At 45.9% G+C, this 19,254-nt stretch overlaps 1 protein-coding gene across 1 annotated transcript in view; it reads right to left on the reverse strand.

Moving 5' to 3' along the window:
- Window positions 1-19,254, reverse strand: part of CDS2 (CDP-diacylglycerol synthase 2) — a 60,667-nt gene that overhangs the window by 18,833 nt on the left and 22,580 nt on the right. Inside the window, exon 2 of the mRNA XM_060612829.3 lies at window positions 1,694-1,830. Within this exon, the coding sequence (XP_060468812.1) occupies window positions 1,694-1,830 (137 nt within the window). The remainder of the gene's footprint in view (window positions 1-1,693; window positions 1,831-19,254) is intronic.

Consider the following 19,254-nt stretch of genomic DNA (forward strand, 5'->3'; position numbering starts at 1 on the left):
ACTGCCACCAGACTCAGCAGGTGCTCACGGCCTACAGAAAAATACACCCAGCTTCTATCTTAACGAAGGAATCAGGCAAAAATCCTGAGGGAAATGTGGTGCCTACTTCTGTATCTACTTGGATGGCTTCTATCCAAAGAAAAAACTCCATATTTATCCTGCAGCACAATCCTACATCACTCTGCCCCTGCATCATTATGGTGATAACAATATTAACCAGTGATTAATAGCTATCACAAATATGCATCTGGCACACTTATAAGGATTTTGCATATATTAATTCATTTAACACTCAACACTACTAGCCTTTACAGTGGAAGAATTGGACAAATCATATAGTTGTGATGTGGTTAAACGGATATCTGAATCCTGGGAGTGTAGCTCTAGAACCCATGCCCTTGACCACAACAGAACCTTTCAAAGAGAGACGTGCATGGGACACACACATAGAAACACTTTTAGATAATGTCTTGGGGTCTTAGTTTGTGTTTTTAGTCTACACACATAGCTGGTGTTGGAGGACCAGAGTCTCAAGGGACCAACACTTTAACCCTGGATTCACTCAAGTTGAGATTTCTTAATTCTTCCAGAAGAATCTCAGGAATGTCCACAATGGATGTGTGGGAGAGGGAAAACTAAACTTTGACCATGAAACTTGGGTTCCTCTGTGGAAAGCAGTCTGCCCATCAGTCACAAAGCCCTACACATGCTACGTCAGCAATCTTGCCCACCACCACCCCTTTGTTTTTTGGGGTTTTTTCCATCTTATTTTATATTTTATTTTTTATTTTTTACAGTTTACATTCAAATTAGTTAGCATATAGTGCAACAATTTCAGGAGTAGATTCCTTAGTGCCCCTTACCCATTTAGCCCATCCCCCCCCACAACCCCTCCAGCAACCCTCAGTTTGTTCTCCATATTTATGAGTTTCTTCTGTTTTGTCCCCCTCCCTGTTTTTATATTATTTTTGTTTCCCTTCCCTTTTGTTCATCTGTTTTGTCTCTTAAAGTCCTCATATAAGTGAAGTCATATGATTTTTGTCTTTCTCTAATTTTACTTAGCCTAATACCCTCCAGTTCCATCCACGTCGTTGCAAATGGCAAGATTTCATTCTTTTTGATTGCCGAGTAACACTCCATGGTATATATATACCACATCTTCTTTATCCATTCATCCATCGATGGACATTTGGGCTCTTTCCATACTTTGGCTATTGTTGATAGTGCTGCTATAAACATGGGGGTTCATGTGTCCCTTCGAAACAGCACAGCTGTATCCCTTGGATAATGCCTAGCAGTGCAATTGCTGGGTCGTAGGGTAGTTCTATTTTTAGCTTTTTGAGGACCCTCCATACTGTTTTCCAGAGTGGCTGCACCAGATTGCATTCCCACCACCACCACCCCTTTGTCCACACTTTCCTCCTCCTTGGGCTACTGCACCTCCCAGCCCAACCTGCAGCACCCTTCAAGGGCCAGATGTAGTTGCTGTTAAGCCCTAGATTACACTCAGTGGAGCCCTGAGCAGAAGCAGGGAGACTGTGGCCAATGCAAGTGAACAGGCCCACCCTGCACATTTTAACATTAGTGGGTTCGTGCCACAGGACTGCAGGCTGTCTGAGGGCTCCGGGTCTTCCACGGCACTTGGACCCGATGCGAAGCCCCCATGGGCATCTGCAACATTAAGCCAGGTTACCTTGAAGACAAGTTGGAAAGGGCCCTGTTGAGGACCTCTGGGGTATCGTCTGCAGAGGTGGATAAAGGAACAGCTTCCACTCGGCTCTCAGTGTCCGATGCAGTCTCTCCATCTACCTTTACTTCTGACTCCGATTCCTACATGGCAGAAAAACAGATGAAAGGTTAGAAAAAGAAAAAAAATGCCTAGTAGCACGCCGAGAAGTACATGCATATCATAGGAGATCTGTGGGAAAAGACCCCCAACAGGGCTCAGGGACATAGCACAGTCAGGTGACAGAACAGATGGGACTCACAGTGATCCCAACACTGTTCCGGCATGTGCTGAGGTGGCCGTCTCTGCTGGAAGTAAGGCATGCGTCTGCACCACGGGGTGGGGGATGAGTGACAGCCACAACCTGCTCAATTTCCCTTGCCTTACTGGGGGCAGGGGAGGGAACAGTCCAGAACAGGGAGAAAGGGGTTCTTTTGCATCCACAGAAGGCAAACGGGAGTCAGGCCTGAATTTCATCAGGACCTCATTCCTGACCCTGCCCTTAATGCCAGGCTCATTACCTATAAGGGCTCGGCTGCTGGCACCCAGGAAAACATATCCACCTCTGAAAACCCCTCTCCCCCAACACCTGAATCATGCAGGGAACAGTCCCTGCTCTGCCACAACATGCCGTGAACTCTCAGAGCCACCGGAGTGGCCCCAGAACCAGGCTCTCTCAGAGAAAGGCTGGATGCGCAGGCTGTTGCTCCCCGCTGGACTCCCCAAAGTCCACAATGTTACTTCCAGACTTCACAAGAGCACCCCAAGAGGCGGCCAGCCCCAACGAGTGTAGAGGCCGCACAGTATTGCTCACCAGGACGGGCATGTTGCTGTCTTTTCCCTGTCACCCGGTCCTGGGCATCAGCAGACCCTGCGATGTCACTCACAGAGTTGCCATCCAGGCTCCGGCCAAGTCAGGCAGTCACCCTGCTCGCCAGCCCCTGTGAGGGGACCAGAGCCATGCCAGCAATAGGCTCTCTATCCGAAGTACCAAGGAGCAGGCTGCTCTGAATCCTAGGGACCCTACTGCTACTCAGAGCATTTCTCTCTTACAGAAATTTAGAATCATTGCCGTGAGGAGAGGCGGAAGAGAAATCAAATCACTTAGAATTAGACAGAGTCTAACAACACTGCTCCGTATTTGCAGGGCCCTCAACAGTTGTAAGAATGTTTCCCATACCTGCGAACCTCAGAGTTCTGGAAGGAAGGGAAAGGAGACAGGAAGATCCCTACTTACAAATGAAGAAACAGGAGCTCTGAGAAGTCCAATGGCTGGCCCCAAATCCCCTATTAATCCTGGTCTTCTGACTTCTAGGTGTTCATCCCACTAGACTTCCTTTTATTTAAGTATCTTGGAATCCATTTTTTTCCTGACACCCGACACTTTATGGGTGAGGAGCCTTGGTTTGGGGATGGGGGGAACTGGGATGGACAAGAATCACCCATCTCAGGGGATTTTCCTGGACAAAAAATTTTTAACTTAAAAAAAAAAAAAAAAGACAGCTGACTTTGGTAAAGGACGTAGAGATGGTCTCCTCAGTAGGATGTGAGGGACAGAGCCACAGCTTCTGACGACAGGGTCACTGTTCCTTACTCTGCCACAGCTGAGCCTGGTGGCACTCAGTAAGTCACACTGGTGCCTCTGTACTTCAGTGTCCTCACCTTATAAAAGGGGGCCAGGAAAGGTCCTCCTTGTGAGGGTTCCCTAAAGAGATCCAGACAAACTCCACCCAGGGCTATGTCCTATTCCACCATCTGAGGTTCCGAAACAGGGCAGTGCCTCCGGGATTACCCCTCTCCAGTTAGACTGAAGACCGAGGCATTCAGAAAAGCTTCCCATTCTTTATGTTAACATTAACACCCACGTCCCAGCAGCAACCATCAATGATACGAAGTAACATCTAGATCTGACCCCCAAGCCCAGGAGCTTCAGCACGTGACCACCTGGGCTCTACAAAGGCCTCCCACAGATGCTCACCAGGAGCATCCAGAAGCCACGGGGACTGAGCTGGAGCCCAGCATGGGAAAGGGCATGTATCCAGGCACAAGCGCATGTGCAAACACACATGCCCCAGCACAAGGCTATTTTTAACTTATCCATCCTGTTGTCAAGGAGATTCACAAAGGCTGCTGGTCTCCCCAGGCGAGGAAGGGCAGGAAGGAGCTTAGGCAGAGCCTCTGCAGGGGAGGGTAGAGAGACTTGGGTGCCGAGTCTCTCTGGACCTTCCATGCCCTTTTATGAGCATCAGCCCAGCACTGTGTACTGCAATATAGCCCTGACTCCCCTCCTTCCTTGCTAGAAGGGGTGAGGTGCAGAGAGATACCCTGAGATGGGAAGTAGAACAGGAGATAGCTGTTAACTGTCAGGACAAAAAGGGCAAATCCTGTGCAAGGGGCAAGGGCACAACCCAGAAAGACACGGACAGAGAGGGAGCAAGAGAGCCGGCTCTGTGGGCTCCTGAACCCTAGTCCCCATCCCACCCACTCCCTGAGGTATAGATGTCACAAGAGAGCAGGCCAAGGGAACAGAAGCTTAAGACAACTTGGAAGTTACAGTGTTCTGGCTCCTCCCCACCCCATGGGCAAAAGCCTTTTGCTTGAACCGCTAAGACCACCTCTTTGGCTGCTTATACCTCTAAGTCAAAGAAGCCCAGTGCTGGTGGTGGCTCCCATAGTGGACAGGGAGGCCGAGGAGGCAGGAACCTGGAGCTCGAGTTCTTGCCCAGGAGAAAAGTGGCACATGTTGGACCAAGAGTCAGAGGTGCTGAGAGGTACACTGCCTTGCTCCTCCAGGGGATGGCAAGATAGGCAGATGGAGAGGAAGACTTTCTGCAGGAGGAGGCGGCAGCCAGTCAGGGAGAAGGGGCCCAGGACCTAGCTGCGATGCTCATTACACTCCTCAGATCTCTGGTATTCCAGTGGAGAGAGGATCCCTTATCCTGAACAACTTAGAATGATCAAATGTCATACCGATGAAAGTCATGAAAACTATAAAGGGACTGAAGAGCAACACCACCCCCACCCCGCCCCACAGTATCCTGACCATGGCTTACAGGACAGGAGCACAAGAACCTTAAACACCTAACTCAGGCGACCTGGGTACCCTGGCCGAGGAGGGTAGAGTGGAAAGCACAAGAGCCATCAGGCCGTGCTGGGGCCTGTGTGTGACCAATTACGTGAGCTCAGCACCAGCCTGCCTTGTTTCCTCTTTCGCACCCTCCACTCATCCAATTAGGCGGCCCCTCAACTCAAAAATGATCCACTTCCCAAAGCTACCGTGTTAGGGGGTGGCCTGGCACACGGAGGCAGCAGTACATACTAGTGCTCTCTGAAGTGGGATGTGTGCGACACAATCCACTGAAGCGTGAGAAGAAATATTAGGACTTCCTTCTATCTCCTTTGTATTTTTCTTTCTTGTGCATGCTTTATGATGGACCCAGCAGCACACGTATGTAACTCAGTAAGTCCGTGCAAGCTGGCACACGTGGCTAAAACCTCACACACTGTCAGACAAAAGTGTCTCAGCGGCCACAGGCTCGTTTCCCACTGTGCTGAGCAGTGCCTGGATCATAGCAGGCACCCAAAGATTTGTTGACCCAATGAGCTAATGAAGTCTACTTGACCCACCACAGGCCAAGGCATCCGGACTGCACTGAGAGTGTGCAAGAACCCCCCTGCCTCCCAATGGCCCTCACAGCAGGACCAGACTTGCCCAGTCCCATTCTGGCCTTCTCCCTGCAAGGAGGGCAGCAGGGGGAGACCGCTTTGTTGCTTCAGACTGTCTCAGCCTAGCTCCCAGGCGGCCTCTCCTTCCTTTTCAACCCAAGGGCCCAGAACAAAGGCTAAGTGGAGGATAGCCTATCTCTCCAATTTGATCTCAATCAACAGCCATCCTCCACAGTCCCTTAGCCATTCCCCAAGGGGCCTTTGATGCTGAGGTAAACAGGAAGCAAAAGAATGTTTCAAAAGGAAAGAAAAAAGCTCCCTCCTAGGCCCTTCTGATTCACTTAGACCCTGAAGGGAAAGCAGAAAGTCTGTCTAATGACGGACAGAGGTAATGTCCTGGGTACCAAGGGCTCAGCTAAGACCTGTTGACATTTTTGGAGAAATAGACGCTCAAAAGGCTTCCCTACCAGCCTTCCAGCACCCACAACTGCTCAAAAGCAACCCCAGCCCTGACCTAAGGCTCAAAACAGCACAGCACAGAACCTTCTTTCAACAAAGGACAAGGCAGTGAGGGAGGGCCTATGGGGAGCTGTGGGGTGGGAGGTGAAGCTCCTTGGGGCGGAGGCCTGGTGTTTCCTGGCCTGGGGAAGGACCAGCACTCAAAACACTCATTCTCATTGTTATTCTCTAAGTAGACAACCCTACCTCTTCCCACTCCCTCCTAATTCCCAGTATTTCCTGAAGGCCTGCCTTGGGCTTACAAAAGCTTACTAGGCAGTGTCCTTTTGAGGCTCCTTTTTGGTGGTCAGTTAGTGTCAGTGCCCACCCTCTGACGTTGCTATTCCTCAAGACTCCACAGTGACACCCACAAGTGGTGATGGTCAGAGCTTGACCAAAAAAAAAAAAAGTGTGGCTGTGGCCAAGCTAAACAGGAGCCCTTGGCATTGTATCGACCAGGCTCCAGGCAGAGGGTAGTCACCCCACCTCATACCCCATTTCTTTACCAGATGCCAACTCGGGTTTGTACCTTGCTAAAGAAAATATATTAATATTCTGTTCACATTTGCCCATGAGGAGCAAAAAACTAAGGAAAGAAAATAAGTGGTACCATCCACTAGGCCCTTTCTCCTCTCTTTCATTTTCAGAGAAATTTCATTAAAAGGTAGTGCTCAGTGCACTGGCTGGTTATGCTTCCAACAACCCTGCCCTTTCCACTGGCAATGCATTCAGATTCATAAGTTTCATTTACTAGGTGACTCCAAACTCACACAAACTATGTTTTGCACTACTTTAGATGCAAATCGCAAACCTTGCCCTAGAAGAAAGTCATCAGGCTGAGCCTAACTTTTCTGCTAAATATTGGGCTTGCCATCGTTTTCAACCCTGTGGCAGCTGCCAGGGCAATCCACTCCCCCACTTACAGACCCATCCCCGGGGAAAGAAACTATCAGAGACAGGTTATCCTTAATATCAGAGACCTAAGTGTCCCTCTCACTGAGAAAGCCAAGTAGCTGTGGGGGGGTGGGGGTGGGGGGGTGGGGGGTGGGGAGGTGTTAGGAAAAGCAAATATTTCTAGCTTTTTCTAATGTTAATCCTATTTGACAAGTTCAATTGTTTGAACAAAAGATCAAGAAAGAGAAGTCCTACTCTGCAAGTTCACGATCATCCCCAATATGGCTATCCCCTGTCCTCCAAAAGCCTATCAATAATATGATCTACAGGGGCGCCTGGGTGGCTCAGTCGGTTGGGCGGCCGACTTCGGCTCAGGTCATGATCTCGCGGTCCGTGAGTTCGAGCCCCGCATCAGGCTCTGTGCTGACAGCTCAGAGCCTGGAGCCTGTTTCAGATTCTGTGTCTCCCTCTCGCTGACCCTCCCCTGTTCATGCTCTGTCTCTGTCTCAAAAATAAATAAAACGTTAAAAAAATTAAAAAAAAAAATAATAATAATATGATCTACAGAAAATGCATTCAGCTACTCCAGATGGACTGCTTCACCTAAACTACCTCTACAGGTGACTGCACCCCAGACCAAAGACCTCAGAGAAAGGACATGGAACAACGTGTATGTGAGAGACTCAGCTTTTTAAAACCTGACTCTGGCTATGAACCATTTCACCTCCAGACAACACTTCTTACAAGGAGCTCCAGGGACCTTTGCAGAGAACACATCCCTTGAAGGACAGTCGTTCCCAGGACAGCTGCACACACGCCCAAGTATGCAACATCCCTTTTGCTACGGCCTCCTCTGAGACCTCACACCACTGACCTCTCTCCCTCCCTCTTGAGTCCTCTCCTCCCCCTCATCACAGGCCCTTACTTACAACCAGGTGAGCAGGCTCAACAATAAAAAGCTTTTGACAGCTCATCCACCCAATGCACTCTTTCCTAGTTCACAAATGAACCTTTGGCAAGAGCTGCGGACACCCCATCCCCCTCTCTGACCGCATGATTCTTCAACCATGGCAAGCCACCTGTCTTGCCTGCCCAGCCACTCTGCTGAAGCGCTCTCCCCTCACCAATGACCTAATCACTAAACCCTGCACTCTCTGTCCTCTGCCCAGTCCCTCCCTTCCATCAGCGAATGCAAGAGACACACCCCTTCTTTGCTTCCAGCACATCCTTCCTGTTTCTCAGCTGCCTCTCTAGCCAGGCTTCCTTTAGGCAGTCTTCTCCTTGGCAGCTTCCTCTTCCTGGCTCTTAATTTGGGGGTTCTGCCAGGTTTCTTCTGAGGCTCTCATTCTTGTACTACCCACTCTCCATGAGTAGCCTCGTTCACTCTGATGCCTCCAACTGCCTCTCCTTGGGCTTCACATTCATTCATCCAAATGTACTAGATGTCTCCCCTTGGATGTCCCCACCACACCTAAAATCCTCCACGTGTCCAAAGCCAAACTACTTCCTTTCTCCTGAATTCTCAAGTGAGAAATGCGACCTTCATCCTTCATGGCTCCCCCCTCAGCCCCTAGAACTATCTATCACCCAGTCTGTTAATGCCAGCTCCAAAAAGGCTTTCTGCTGCATCTACTTCCTGTTGAAAGGAACAGCTTTGAATCCAAATGACAGCCCTGCCTTAGTTTAAAGCTAGGTTCTCTCTTCTGCTTATTATGGATCTTTGATAAGAAATACAATTGCTGAGAAGTCTGTTTTGCTTGCTGTTTGCTATGAGCATTGTGAGACCTTTCCTGATTGTAACCCACTGCAGAATGGGCTGTAAAACTTCCTAAATGTAGTCTGATATGTAATGGAATGAGTGATTGTATACAAACTAACCGGCATTTCTCGCTTCTGTAAACCTGCCTGCTTAGCACATTCCTCACCTACCCCCTTCCCCCTTTCTTCCTCCTGCCACAAGTAAAAAACCTCCCCTGTGCTATTTGTCTCTGTCTATAAAAACGCTATACCAACCCTATTCGTGGCCTCTTGTGTCACCGGCGACGAGTGCGCAGAGGACCAGGTTCGAACTTGCAATAAACGACCCTTGCCGCTTGGCTTTGACTTACGACTCTGGTGGTCTTTTGTGGGAGGTTTTGGAACTTCAGGCATTACACTGTCGCCTCTGGCACTCCCTTAATTCAAGCCAGTACCATCTCTGCTGAGTACCTGCAGCAGCTCAACTGGCCACCTCACCCTCAGTCTTTAGTCCACTCCTACCTCCCCTCTACTCTTTACGCTGCACCAAGAAAATCTGATCATGTCGCTCCCTATTGTGAACTCCCTCTGGAGCACCGGTATAAATGGAGCAATTGCCACTTCTGGTAATCTAAAGGATAGACTGAACTATGGAACAGATCTACACTTTTTTGAGATGGTTGTACCAGCCACTTTGAGATCCGGGTCTTATCCACCCTTCCAGCCTCATTCCTTGCGGCCATTCTGAAGTACAGTCAGCTGTACTTTGTCACCTTTACGTCTTTTGTTCATTCTGCTCCTACCCAGAGCAGTCTACAAATCACTTCTATGGACACCTATTTCTCTTCTTTTTGGTCAATTATAACTTAGCCTTTGAATCTCGGCTAAGAGATCCCTTTCTCTCCAAACCTTCCCTAACTGCCTATGTGCCCCAGTGGCCCCCTGTCATTTCTCAAGAGCACACCATACAGCGTGGTCTCCTGTGGACTTCCTCAACACAGTATCCCAATATCTGGCATGGGGCCCGCAACAGAGAAGACAGTAAGCAGGTCTTACCACATCTGCATAAGGTGTCAGAGAGGATCTGGGGTTTACTGAATTGGCAAATAGCTGGGTGACTCAGCAACTCATTTCCTGTGCTCTTAACAAGCACTACATGAAGTATCACCGGGTTGTAGCCCCACTGTCCATCTTCTCTTCTTTCCTAAGACATTGTAACAGAGGCCCTGATTTTTAGCTGGGCTTAGAACCAGGACTACATTTTCCAATTCTGGCCAATGAGTCATTAGCAGTTGTGTGCACTTCTACTATTCTTCCTTCATGCTGGCTAGAATACAGACAGGCTAGGGGCGCCTGCGTGGCTCAGTCGGTCAAACGTCCCACTTCAGCTCAGGTCATGATCTTGCACTGCTGGGTTCGAGCTCCTCATCAGGCTCTGTGCTGACAGCTCGGAGCCTGAAGCCTGCTTCAGATTCTGTGTCTCCCTCTCTCTGTGCCACTCCCTTATTCACGATCTGTCTCTCTCTCTCAAAAAAAAAGTTTTTGTGTTTTTTTTTTTTAATTTTTTTTTAACATTTATTTATTTTTGAGACAGAGAGAGACAGAGCATGAACGGGGGAGAGTCAGAGAGAGAGGGAGACACAGAATCTGAAACAGGCTCCAGGCTCTGAGCGGTCAGCACAGAGCCCAATGCAGGGCTCGAACTCACGGACCACGAGATCATGACCTGAGCCGAAGTCGGACGCTTAACCGACCGAGCCACCCAGGCGCCCCCCCAAAAAAAAAAAAGTTTTTTTAATTAAATTAAATTTTTAAAAAAAAAGGTCACCGCTGAACTGCAAGTGACGTTGAGATATCCAGTACCTCAGCAGAGAAAAGCAACACGGCCTCAATTTCTAACACATGAAGTAAATAGCTTCTATGCTGCCAAATTGGATGGACTTTCCAGTATTAATCTTGCTGTACCTCTTGGCAATATTAAATATTAGATCTAGTTGACCATTTCCTCCTTGAAACATTTCTCTCTTAGCTTCCACGATCATTACCTTCTGGGTTCTCATTCCATCTGACTGGCTGCTCTTTCTCAGTCTCTGTGCTATTTTCCCTCCACATGACCTCTAAATGTTGGACCAATTCTGGTCCAATTCTAGACCCATTACATTCTCTCCCTAAATATTACCACCCAACCCCTTAGCTTTAATTACTAATTCCATGCCAAACATTCTGACATTTATATTGCCAACCTCAACCCCTCCCCCACTGCCAGACCCAACTATTGTTTCCAAATACTTCATGGCATTTCCACCAAAAAGTTCTCATAAGCATCTCAAACGTAACTAGCTGAACAGAACTACAGATGTTGTCCTCAAAACTGTTGATCCTGAGGCCTCACCTTGCTGACAAGTTGATGACACCACAATCTGTATCCTGCATAAGCCAGAAACTTGGGAGTCATGCTTAATTTCTCTCTCCTCAGCCTCCCCAACTGAACACAGCAGTTGGCTCCCTCTGAAAATCCATTCCACTCCTCCTCGATGGCACACAGTAGCCTGTACAAGCTAATTATTTTAATTGCACCCCCCCCTTTTCACAGTGACAGGTTCCTGAAGAGGCATTTTTACCCCCAGCCTAAGCCATGGCTATTTTATTAGAGTGGGCACTTGGCCTCAGATGGTACAGTCGAATTATAGCTCCAGAATCTGGTAAGAAGACCATGGAGAGCCACTTGAGCTTTCTTTCCCTCCCTAGCCTGAGGAAAAAGGAAATCAGGTGCTACCAGCACTGGCTTGCATCTCCGTGAGAGCCTTGGGATGACCATACACCTGAAAGGCACAGAGAAGCGAGGACAGAGAATGATTTAAGCTAATGAATTTCATGATTATTTGCAACTGAAAGACAATGAACCCAAATCCTGCTGACTCCACAGCCAAAACAGATCTCAAATCTATCCTTCATATCTCAGCAGTCACTCAGAGCCAGGGATCTTTCTAAGTAAGATGCCTATCAGTTTGCGAAAACTAATGAAAGGAAACCTTGTTCACAAGGAAGTCAGGAGGCCAGGAGAAGCTCTCATGCGCTACCACTCCTGGTCAAGGGCAGACCCAATAAGAAGAGACTACTTTGCAAGTCAGCAAGTCAAATCACTACTACTTTACTACCTCAGCAGGAGGAAAAAAGGTTCTCTTCCTCCCCGGCAACAGCCCAGCCAATGAGAAAAAGTCCCAACTCAGTCAATGAAAAGCCACCATATTTTGAATCCCCAGTTTACTCCAATGGCCTTTTTGTTTGTAACAGCCTTCCCACCTTCCCTCCATCTCCTCTATAAGAGACCATTCCTCTGGTTTGTTCTGTGGACTTGTCTGTGGTTTTGCCAGTAGCTTGCTTATGTCTGACTGCATGTCTCTGTTATTCCCAAGTAAACCCATTTCTACTGGTAAAATGACTTTTATTTTTAATGTTAACATTACTTGGTGGTAAGAAGTGGGATCCAGAAAAGATCCCCCAAAACTCCAAGGCTGGTGGGTAGAAGATGCCGGTACCCACAGAGCCAAAGGGGCTCGCTGCTCTCTTGCTGACTCTGGAGTGTGAAGGTAAGTTTTTCCTAGATTTCAAGCTCCACTTTGTGTCCAAGCTCTCCAGGCTTTATTTGAGATCAGTTTTAAGGCCTGTTTCTTATGAGAATACTCTTTTGGCCTTCAGTCTGACTCCTTTTCAGAGTCAGACTTCTTGTTGGAACTGTGCTGGCCTCTGGTCTGATTCCTTCTGGAACAAAGCTGTTCCTGTTGAAACTGTGCTTTTAGGAATTTTTTTCTGTGCTCTAGAGAAAAACCTCTAAGAAATGGGATTCCAGTCATCAAAATGCTTTGAGGGTGCCCCCTTTCTGGGACCCCAGTGAGTTTCATATTTAAAAACTATGGTCCCTGCATATGCACATTTATAACCAAATGGACTGACTTAATGGGAAGTAATTTAGGGCACCAATGGCCACTATGAGGAACTTCCAATCTCCCCAAACTCGTTTTTCTTGAATTAAACTAGAAAACTGTGGCTCCCTGGCACAAAAACAGACACTCAGATCAATGGAACAGAATAGAGAACCCAGAAATGGACCCACAAACATATGGCCAACTAATCTTTGACAAAGCAGGAAAGAATATCCAATGGAATAAAGACAGTCTCTTCAGCAAGTGGTGCTGGGAAAACTGGACAGCAACATGCAGAAAAATGAACCTGGACCACTTTCTTATACACAAAAATAAACCCCAAATGGATGAAAGACCTAAAAGTAAGACAAGAAGCTATCAAAATCCTCGAGGAGAAAGCAGGCAAAAACCTCTTTGACCTTGGCCACAGCAACTTCTTACTCAACACGTCTCTGGAGACAAGGGAAAGAAAAGCAAAAGTGAACTCATCAAGATAAAAAGCTTCTGCACAGCAAAGGAAACAATCAGCAAAACTAAAAGGCCACCGACAGAATGGGAAAAGATCTTTGCAAACGACCTATCAGATAAAGGGTTAGTATCCAAAATCTATAAAGAACTTATCAGACTCAACATGCAAAAAACAAATAATCCAGTGAAGAAATGGGCAAAAGACATGAATAGACACTTCTCCAAGGAAGACATCCAGATGGCCAACCGGAACATGAAAAAATGCTCAACATCACTCATCATCAGGGAAATACAAATCAAAACAACAATGAGATACCAACTCACACCTGTCAAAATGCTAACATTAACAACTCAAGCAACAACAGATGTTGGCAAGGATGTGGAGAAAGAGGATCTCTTTTGCACTGCTGGTGGGAATGCAAACTGATACAACCACTCTGGAAAACAGTATGGAGGTTCCTCAAAAAAACTGAAAATATAACTACCCTACGACCCAGCCATTGCACTACTAGTTATTTATCCAAGAGATACAAGTGTGCTGTTTCGAAGGGGCACATGAACCCCCATGTTTATAGCAGCACTATCAACAATAACCAAAGTATGGAAAGAGCCCAAATGTCCATCGATGGATGAATGGATAAAGAAGATGTGGTGTGTGTGTGTGTGTGTGTGTGTGTGTGTGTGTGTACACATACATATATACACACACACACATACATACATATACACACAATGGAGTATTACTCGGCAATCAAAAAGAATGAAATCTTGCCATTTGCAACTACGTGGATGGAACTAGAGGGTATTATGCTAAGCGAAATTAGTCAGAGAAAGACAAATATCATATGACTTCACTCATATGAGGACTTTAAGAGACAAAACAGATGAACATAAGGGAAGGGAAGCAAAAGTAATATAAAAACAGGGAGGGGGACAAAACAGAAGAAACTCTTAAATATGGAGAACAGAGGGTTACTGGAGGGGTTGTGGGACGGGGGGTGGGCTAAATGGGTAAGGGACATTAAGGAATCTACTCTTGAAATCACTGTTGCACTATATGCTAACTTGGATGTAAATTAAAAAAATAAAATAAAATTTAAAAATCTTTTAAAAAAGATATTCAGATATTAAAAAAAGAAGAAAACAGTGGCTCCTTAGAGACAGAACTCAATGGGATGCTTATTTTATTTTATTTTATTTTTATTTTTAAGTAGGCTTCATACCCAGCACAGAGCCTAACATGGGGCTTGAACTCATGACTCTGAGGTCAAGACTGGAGCTGAGATCAAGAGTGGGATGCTTAATCGACTGAGCTACCCAGGCACCCTGGGATGCCTATTTTAATTGGCATCCCCCAAGCATTTTCAAGATTCTTGAGATCTCCAAACATTTTCAAGATTCTAAGTTTGCCTTTCTGCAAAAACACTATTTCTAAATTAACTGAGGCAACCAAATCATCTAAAGAAGTCAAAATGATTTCTGAGGCTTCTTTTTCTAACTAAATGGACCAACTTAAAAGTAATTTAGAACTTCAATGGCCATCATCTTTCAATCTCCCTAAGCTTACTTTCTCAAAACTGAATTGGATAGCCATGGCTCTAAAATTGTCAAAACTGAATAGGCTTTTGGGATTTTGAAGCTTCCAAACATTACCAGGAGTCCCAAATTGCTGCTCTGCAAAATACAATTTCTAGACTAGTGGAAGAAAGCAAAGGGGGTGGAGGGGAAGGGCTTCTGTGGCTTCCTTTTTCCCTTCCTGTCTTTTGTGTCTCAGGATGTGTCTTATGTTCAGTCCCTACCTTCTCTATATCACCCCCCTCCCATACTAACCCTTTTACTGAACTTCCCTGAACTTCTCCCCACTCCCTCCTTTCCTGAACCTAATAAAACCTGCTTCTTTAAAGTTAGGTCTTCTTGCTTTGGATTCTGTGTTTTCCCCTTGCTGCCCTTCCCATGCTTATACTCTGTCTCTGTCTCTCTCAAAAATAAATAAACATTAAAAAAATTAAAATTTAAAAAACAGGGCACCTGGGTGGCTCAGTTGGTTGAGTGCCTGACTTTGGCTCAGGTCATGATCTTACCCTTGGTGAGTTCAAGCCCCACACGGGGCTCTGTGCTAACAGCTCAGAGCCTGGAGCCTCCTTCGAATTCTGTGTCTTCCCCTCTCTCTGCCCCTCTCTCACTCACACTCTGTCTCTCAAAAATAAACAAACATTAAAAAAGATTAAAATTTAAAGTTAAGTCTTCTGAAGATCTGAATAAACCCCAGATTTCTTATGCTGCCTGGACCAAGGCCAAACTGCAAGCCAGAGTTAGAGTTTCCTAAAGTGACTCAGGACCCATGTTTGCTAGAGAATTTAACATAGTTACTCCAACTTACCACCCTGCTTTCTCAGATTTGTATCAGTCAGGCCATGTGCTTGTTGGTGAGAACCAGGCCTAATGTGGGATGAAACTAACCCCATGAGAACATCCTAAAGGATTTAGAGAAATAAACCCCTAACTTTTGGCAAGATGCTAGAACAGTCACTGGAAATCTTCACTGGGAAATTACAGTAGCTTTTTCCAAGCCTGCTGATTGAGGAACAAAACTCAGGCTTGCACACAAAAGCCTGATGAACCTATTCATGACCATTATAATCAGCTTGTCTATAAAGAAGATTCTGGTCTTCCTTTAGAGGCTGAATCCACCTGTGTAGTTTAACTCTGTTTACTGAGATCTTTTAGTTAAAGGACCAGCATGAAATGGGAAATTGTGTCCACTCCAGAATTAGCTAGCTTGGCAAACCAGCTCTCTCACACGCTAGAGGAGTCACCTCAAAGAATAACCACTAGGGGCGCCTGGGTGGCTCAGTCGGTTAAGCGTCCGACTTCAGCTCAGGTCACGATCTCGCAGTCTGTGAATTCGAGCCCCGCGTCGGGCTCTGGGCTGATGGCTCAGAGCCTGGAGCCTGCTTCCAATTCTGTGTCTCCCTCTCTCTCTGCCCCTCCCCCATTCATGCTCTGTCTCTCTCTGTCTCAAAAATAAATAAACGTTAAAAAAATTAAAAAAAAATAACCACTAATTTTCTCAATTTTCTTTTTTTTTAATGTTTTTTTTTTTATGTTTTTATTTATTTTTGAGACAGAGAGAGACAGAGCATGAGCAGGGGAGGGGCAGAGAGAGAGAGGGAGACAGAGAATCTGAAGCAGGCTCCAGGCTCTGAGCTGTCAGCACAGAGCCAGACGCGGGGCTCAAACTCACAAAGTGTGAGATCATGACCTGAGCTGAAGCTGGATGTTTAACCGACTGAGCCACCCAGGTGCCCCGTCTCAATTTTCTACTCTGGCAAATGAAGGGCCTAACAGACCAAAACCCCCTGGCTTTCTGCTATCACTGCAAAGGGCCAGGGCACTGGAAAAAAGATCGTTACAAATGTAAGCATTTCAGAAGCCTTCAGCCCTCTAGCCAGCTTTTCCAATGTCTTCTTAATTCCCAGTGACGGGGCTCTGAGGACCTACAGGGGCTCCTCCCAGTCCTCCCTCTTTTTTTTCCCCCCCCCAGTTCTCCCTCTTAATCAGCTTGGAAAAACCACTCTCCAGACTAAGAATGAATCTCTTTGTCTTAGTGACCCCAGAGCTGCATTCTCGGGGCTCAACAGCACTGCTATAAAGTAGGTCCTGTCTCACAGCATGAAAACAGTTCAAATAGTGGGGGTCTCTCATAAACCTCAACAGGTCCCTGTCTCTGCACCTGTTCCCGTTTAGGCCCTTTGAGATTCCCATCCTTTTTTCCTTAATTTCTCTACCCCATTCATTTACTAGGCCAAGATTTCTTAGGAAAGTATCATGCCAGAATTTCTCCCAAAAGAAAAATAATTCTAGAATCAAAATCACCACGAGGCATCTATGTGGCTCAGTAGGTTAAGGAACTGACTCTTGATTTCAACTCAGGTCATGATCTCATGGTCTGTGGGACTGAGCCCCACATTGGGGTCTGCACTGATAGCATGGAGCCTGCCTGGGTGTCTGTCTGTCTGTCTGTCTGTCTCTCTCTCTCTCTCTCTCCGCCTCTCACCCTCTCATACTCTCTCTCTTTAAAAATAAATAAACTTAAAAACAAATTGCCAACCAGGTGAATTAAATGACCCTTCAACATCTTTTATTTGCTCCATCCCTAATGTCACTATAAAGGAGTCTGGGAACGCTGAGCACTTATCCCTATTGGATCAGTAGGGATAGATTCCTTTATGGGCAGATTCCTCAACTGATACTGGCAAAATTCACAGTGCACCTCCCATCAATATTCAAACAGATCCCTCGACACCTCTCCCCAAAAGTATATTAAAAAGAGAAACCCTTTAAGGCATCAAGCCCATAATACGGCACCATGGACTCAGGGCCTTATTATCCCCTGCACTAGTCCCTGTGATACCCCAATTTTATCTGTGAGAAGACCCAGTAGCCAAGAATGGAGGTTAGTCCAGGACCTCAGAGCAATAAATAACAACATTATCCCTCGGTGCCCTGTTGTTCCTAACCCCCACACACTGACATCTGTTTACACTGAAAGCAAATTCTTTACTATAACTGTTCTATACAGTGCATTTTTAGTCTCCAGTTGATAAGGACAGCCAGTATCTTCTTGTTTTCATTTGGGAAGAACAGTACTATACCTGAACAGTAATGCTCCAGGGTTATACAGATAATCCTTCTTAACTTTTTACAAACCTTAAAAACTGATTTGGAAGATATAAAGTTTTCTGCAAGCTCTGGTTGGTTACAACATGTACATGACTTGCTTCTCTGCTCCCTTTCTCAAACCTCTTCACAGGAGACAGCATTCACCTGTTCAAACTTTTGGCCTTAGGGGCACCTGGCTGGCTCAGTCGGTGGAGCATGTGGCTCTTGATCTCGGGGTTGTGTTCAAGCCCCACACTAGGTGTAGCAATTACTTAAAAATAATAATGTCTTTTAAAAAATACAAAAAAAAACACAACACTTTGGCCTTAAAGAGACATAAAGTCTCTCTCTCTTTTTTTTTTTTTTTTTTTTCGGTTTGCTCAAACTCCAGTTCCATTCCAAAACTACATTTTGCATTCAGATGAAACTCCTCATGACTGCTTAACACTGACAGATTTACCTTTTGATTTCCGTGAAATTTACAGGAAACTCCTCTAACCGATGCAAATTTTTCATGGCTTGCTGATAGTTCTTATTTATAGGGTGAAAATGGTAAATCCTGTGCTGGGAATGCTAGTGCGACTCCTTCTGAAGCCACTGAAACAGCGCCTTCACCTTTAGCTACTTTAGCCCAAAGGGCAGAGTTATAAACCCTTACTTGAGCTTATGCCTTAGCCCAAGGTAAAACAGTAAATGTTTATATTGATAGTTGCTATGCCTTTGGGGTAACTCGTGACTTTGGAATGTTACGGAAATAACTAGGTGTCCCTACCTGCAATGGGGACAAAATCAAGTATGGTTCCTATGTCCAAAATTTATCAGATGCCATACTTCTGCTGGTTGCTCTGGCTACTGTTAAGATTACCGTGCATTCCAGATTCACTCCCTGAAGGCCAAATTAAACACCTTGCTGGTATTTCCACCAAAAACACTGTTCTCAAGGAAACTAATGGCCTAACCTCTGTCATGTTCCAAAAGGATGTTCTCCCAAACGATAATTTGGGAAAAGTGACCGGAGATACCCAACAATTGGCCCCAGAGAGGGGAAAAACAATATTGGAAATCTAATAATTGTTGGCTCAATACAAAGAGAACCCTGGTTTGGACAAAATAATCATCCATCCCTACCAGCAATTCTCAAATTCCTACTACTTACCACTGTACATGCCTTAAACCATTAGTCTACTGACAAAATGATCTCATTCAAGAGCCAGTATGTTTTGATAATATTGATAAATATGTTCGGGTCATGGTTTGTATGTTTTTCACTGGGCACGCAAACTAATCACAGTGATTTCCTGTACTTCTTCTGGAGCCCCAAGGAAGAAGGCATGACTTTGTCCATGGGACTTCCATCTGCTGGGAAATCTTGCAATCATGTGAAGCCTCAAAACAAAAGTAATGTGAAAGACAGCAACCAAGGCTTGGTGACATCTGAGACCCCAGATTAAATTAGACCTGAAGCTAGAATTCCCTTGGTCTTTAAGTTTACATGAGCCAATGGATTCCTTTTTCCATTTTAATCAAATTTGAGCAGCTTCCTGCATTTATAACTAAAACCATCTTAGTGTTCTTCCCCTCCGATCACACCTTTTCTGTTCTTCCTCCCCACACTTCCTAAATGCGGGTTGTATTTCTACACCATATCCTTAATGATCACTCCACTGCCATCAGCCTCTC

The sequence above is a fragment of the Panthera onca genome, chromosome A3, assembly GCF_046562875.1.
Source record: "Panthera onca isolate mPanOnc1 chromosome A3, mPanOnc1 haplotype 2, whole genome shotgun sequence".
NCBI classification, from domain to species: domain Eukaryota; kingdom Metazoa; phylum Chordata; class Mammalia; order Carnivora; family Felidae; genus Panthera; species Panthera onca.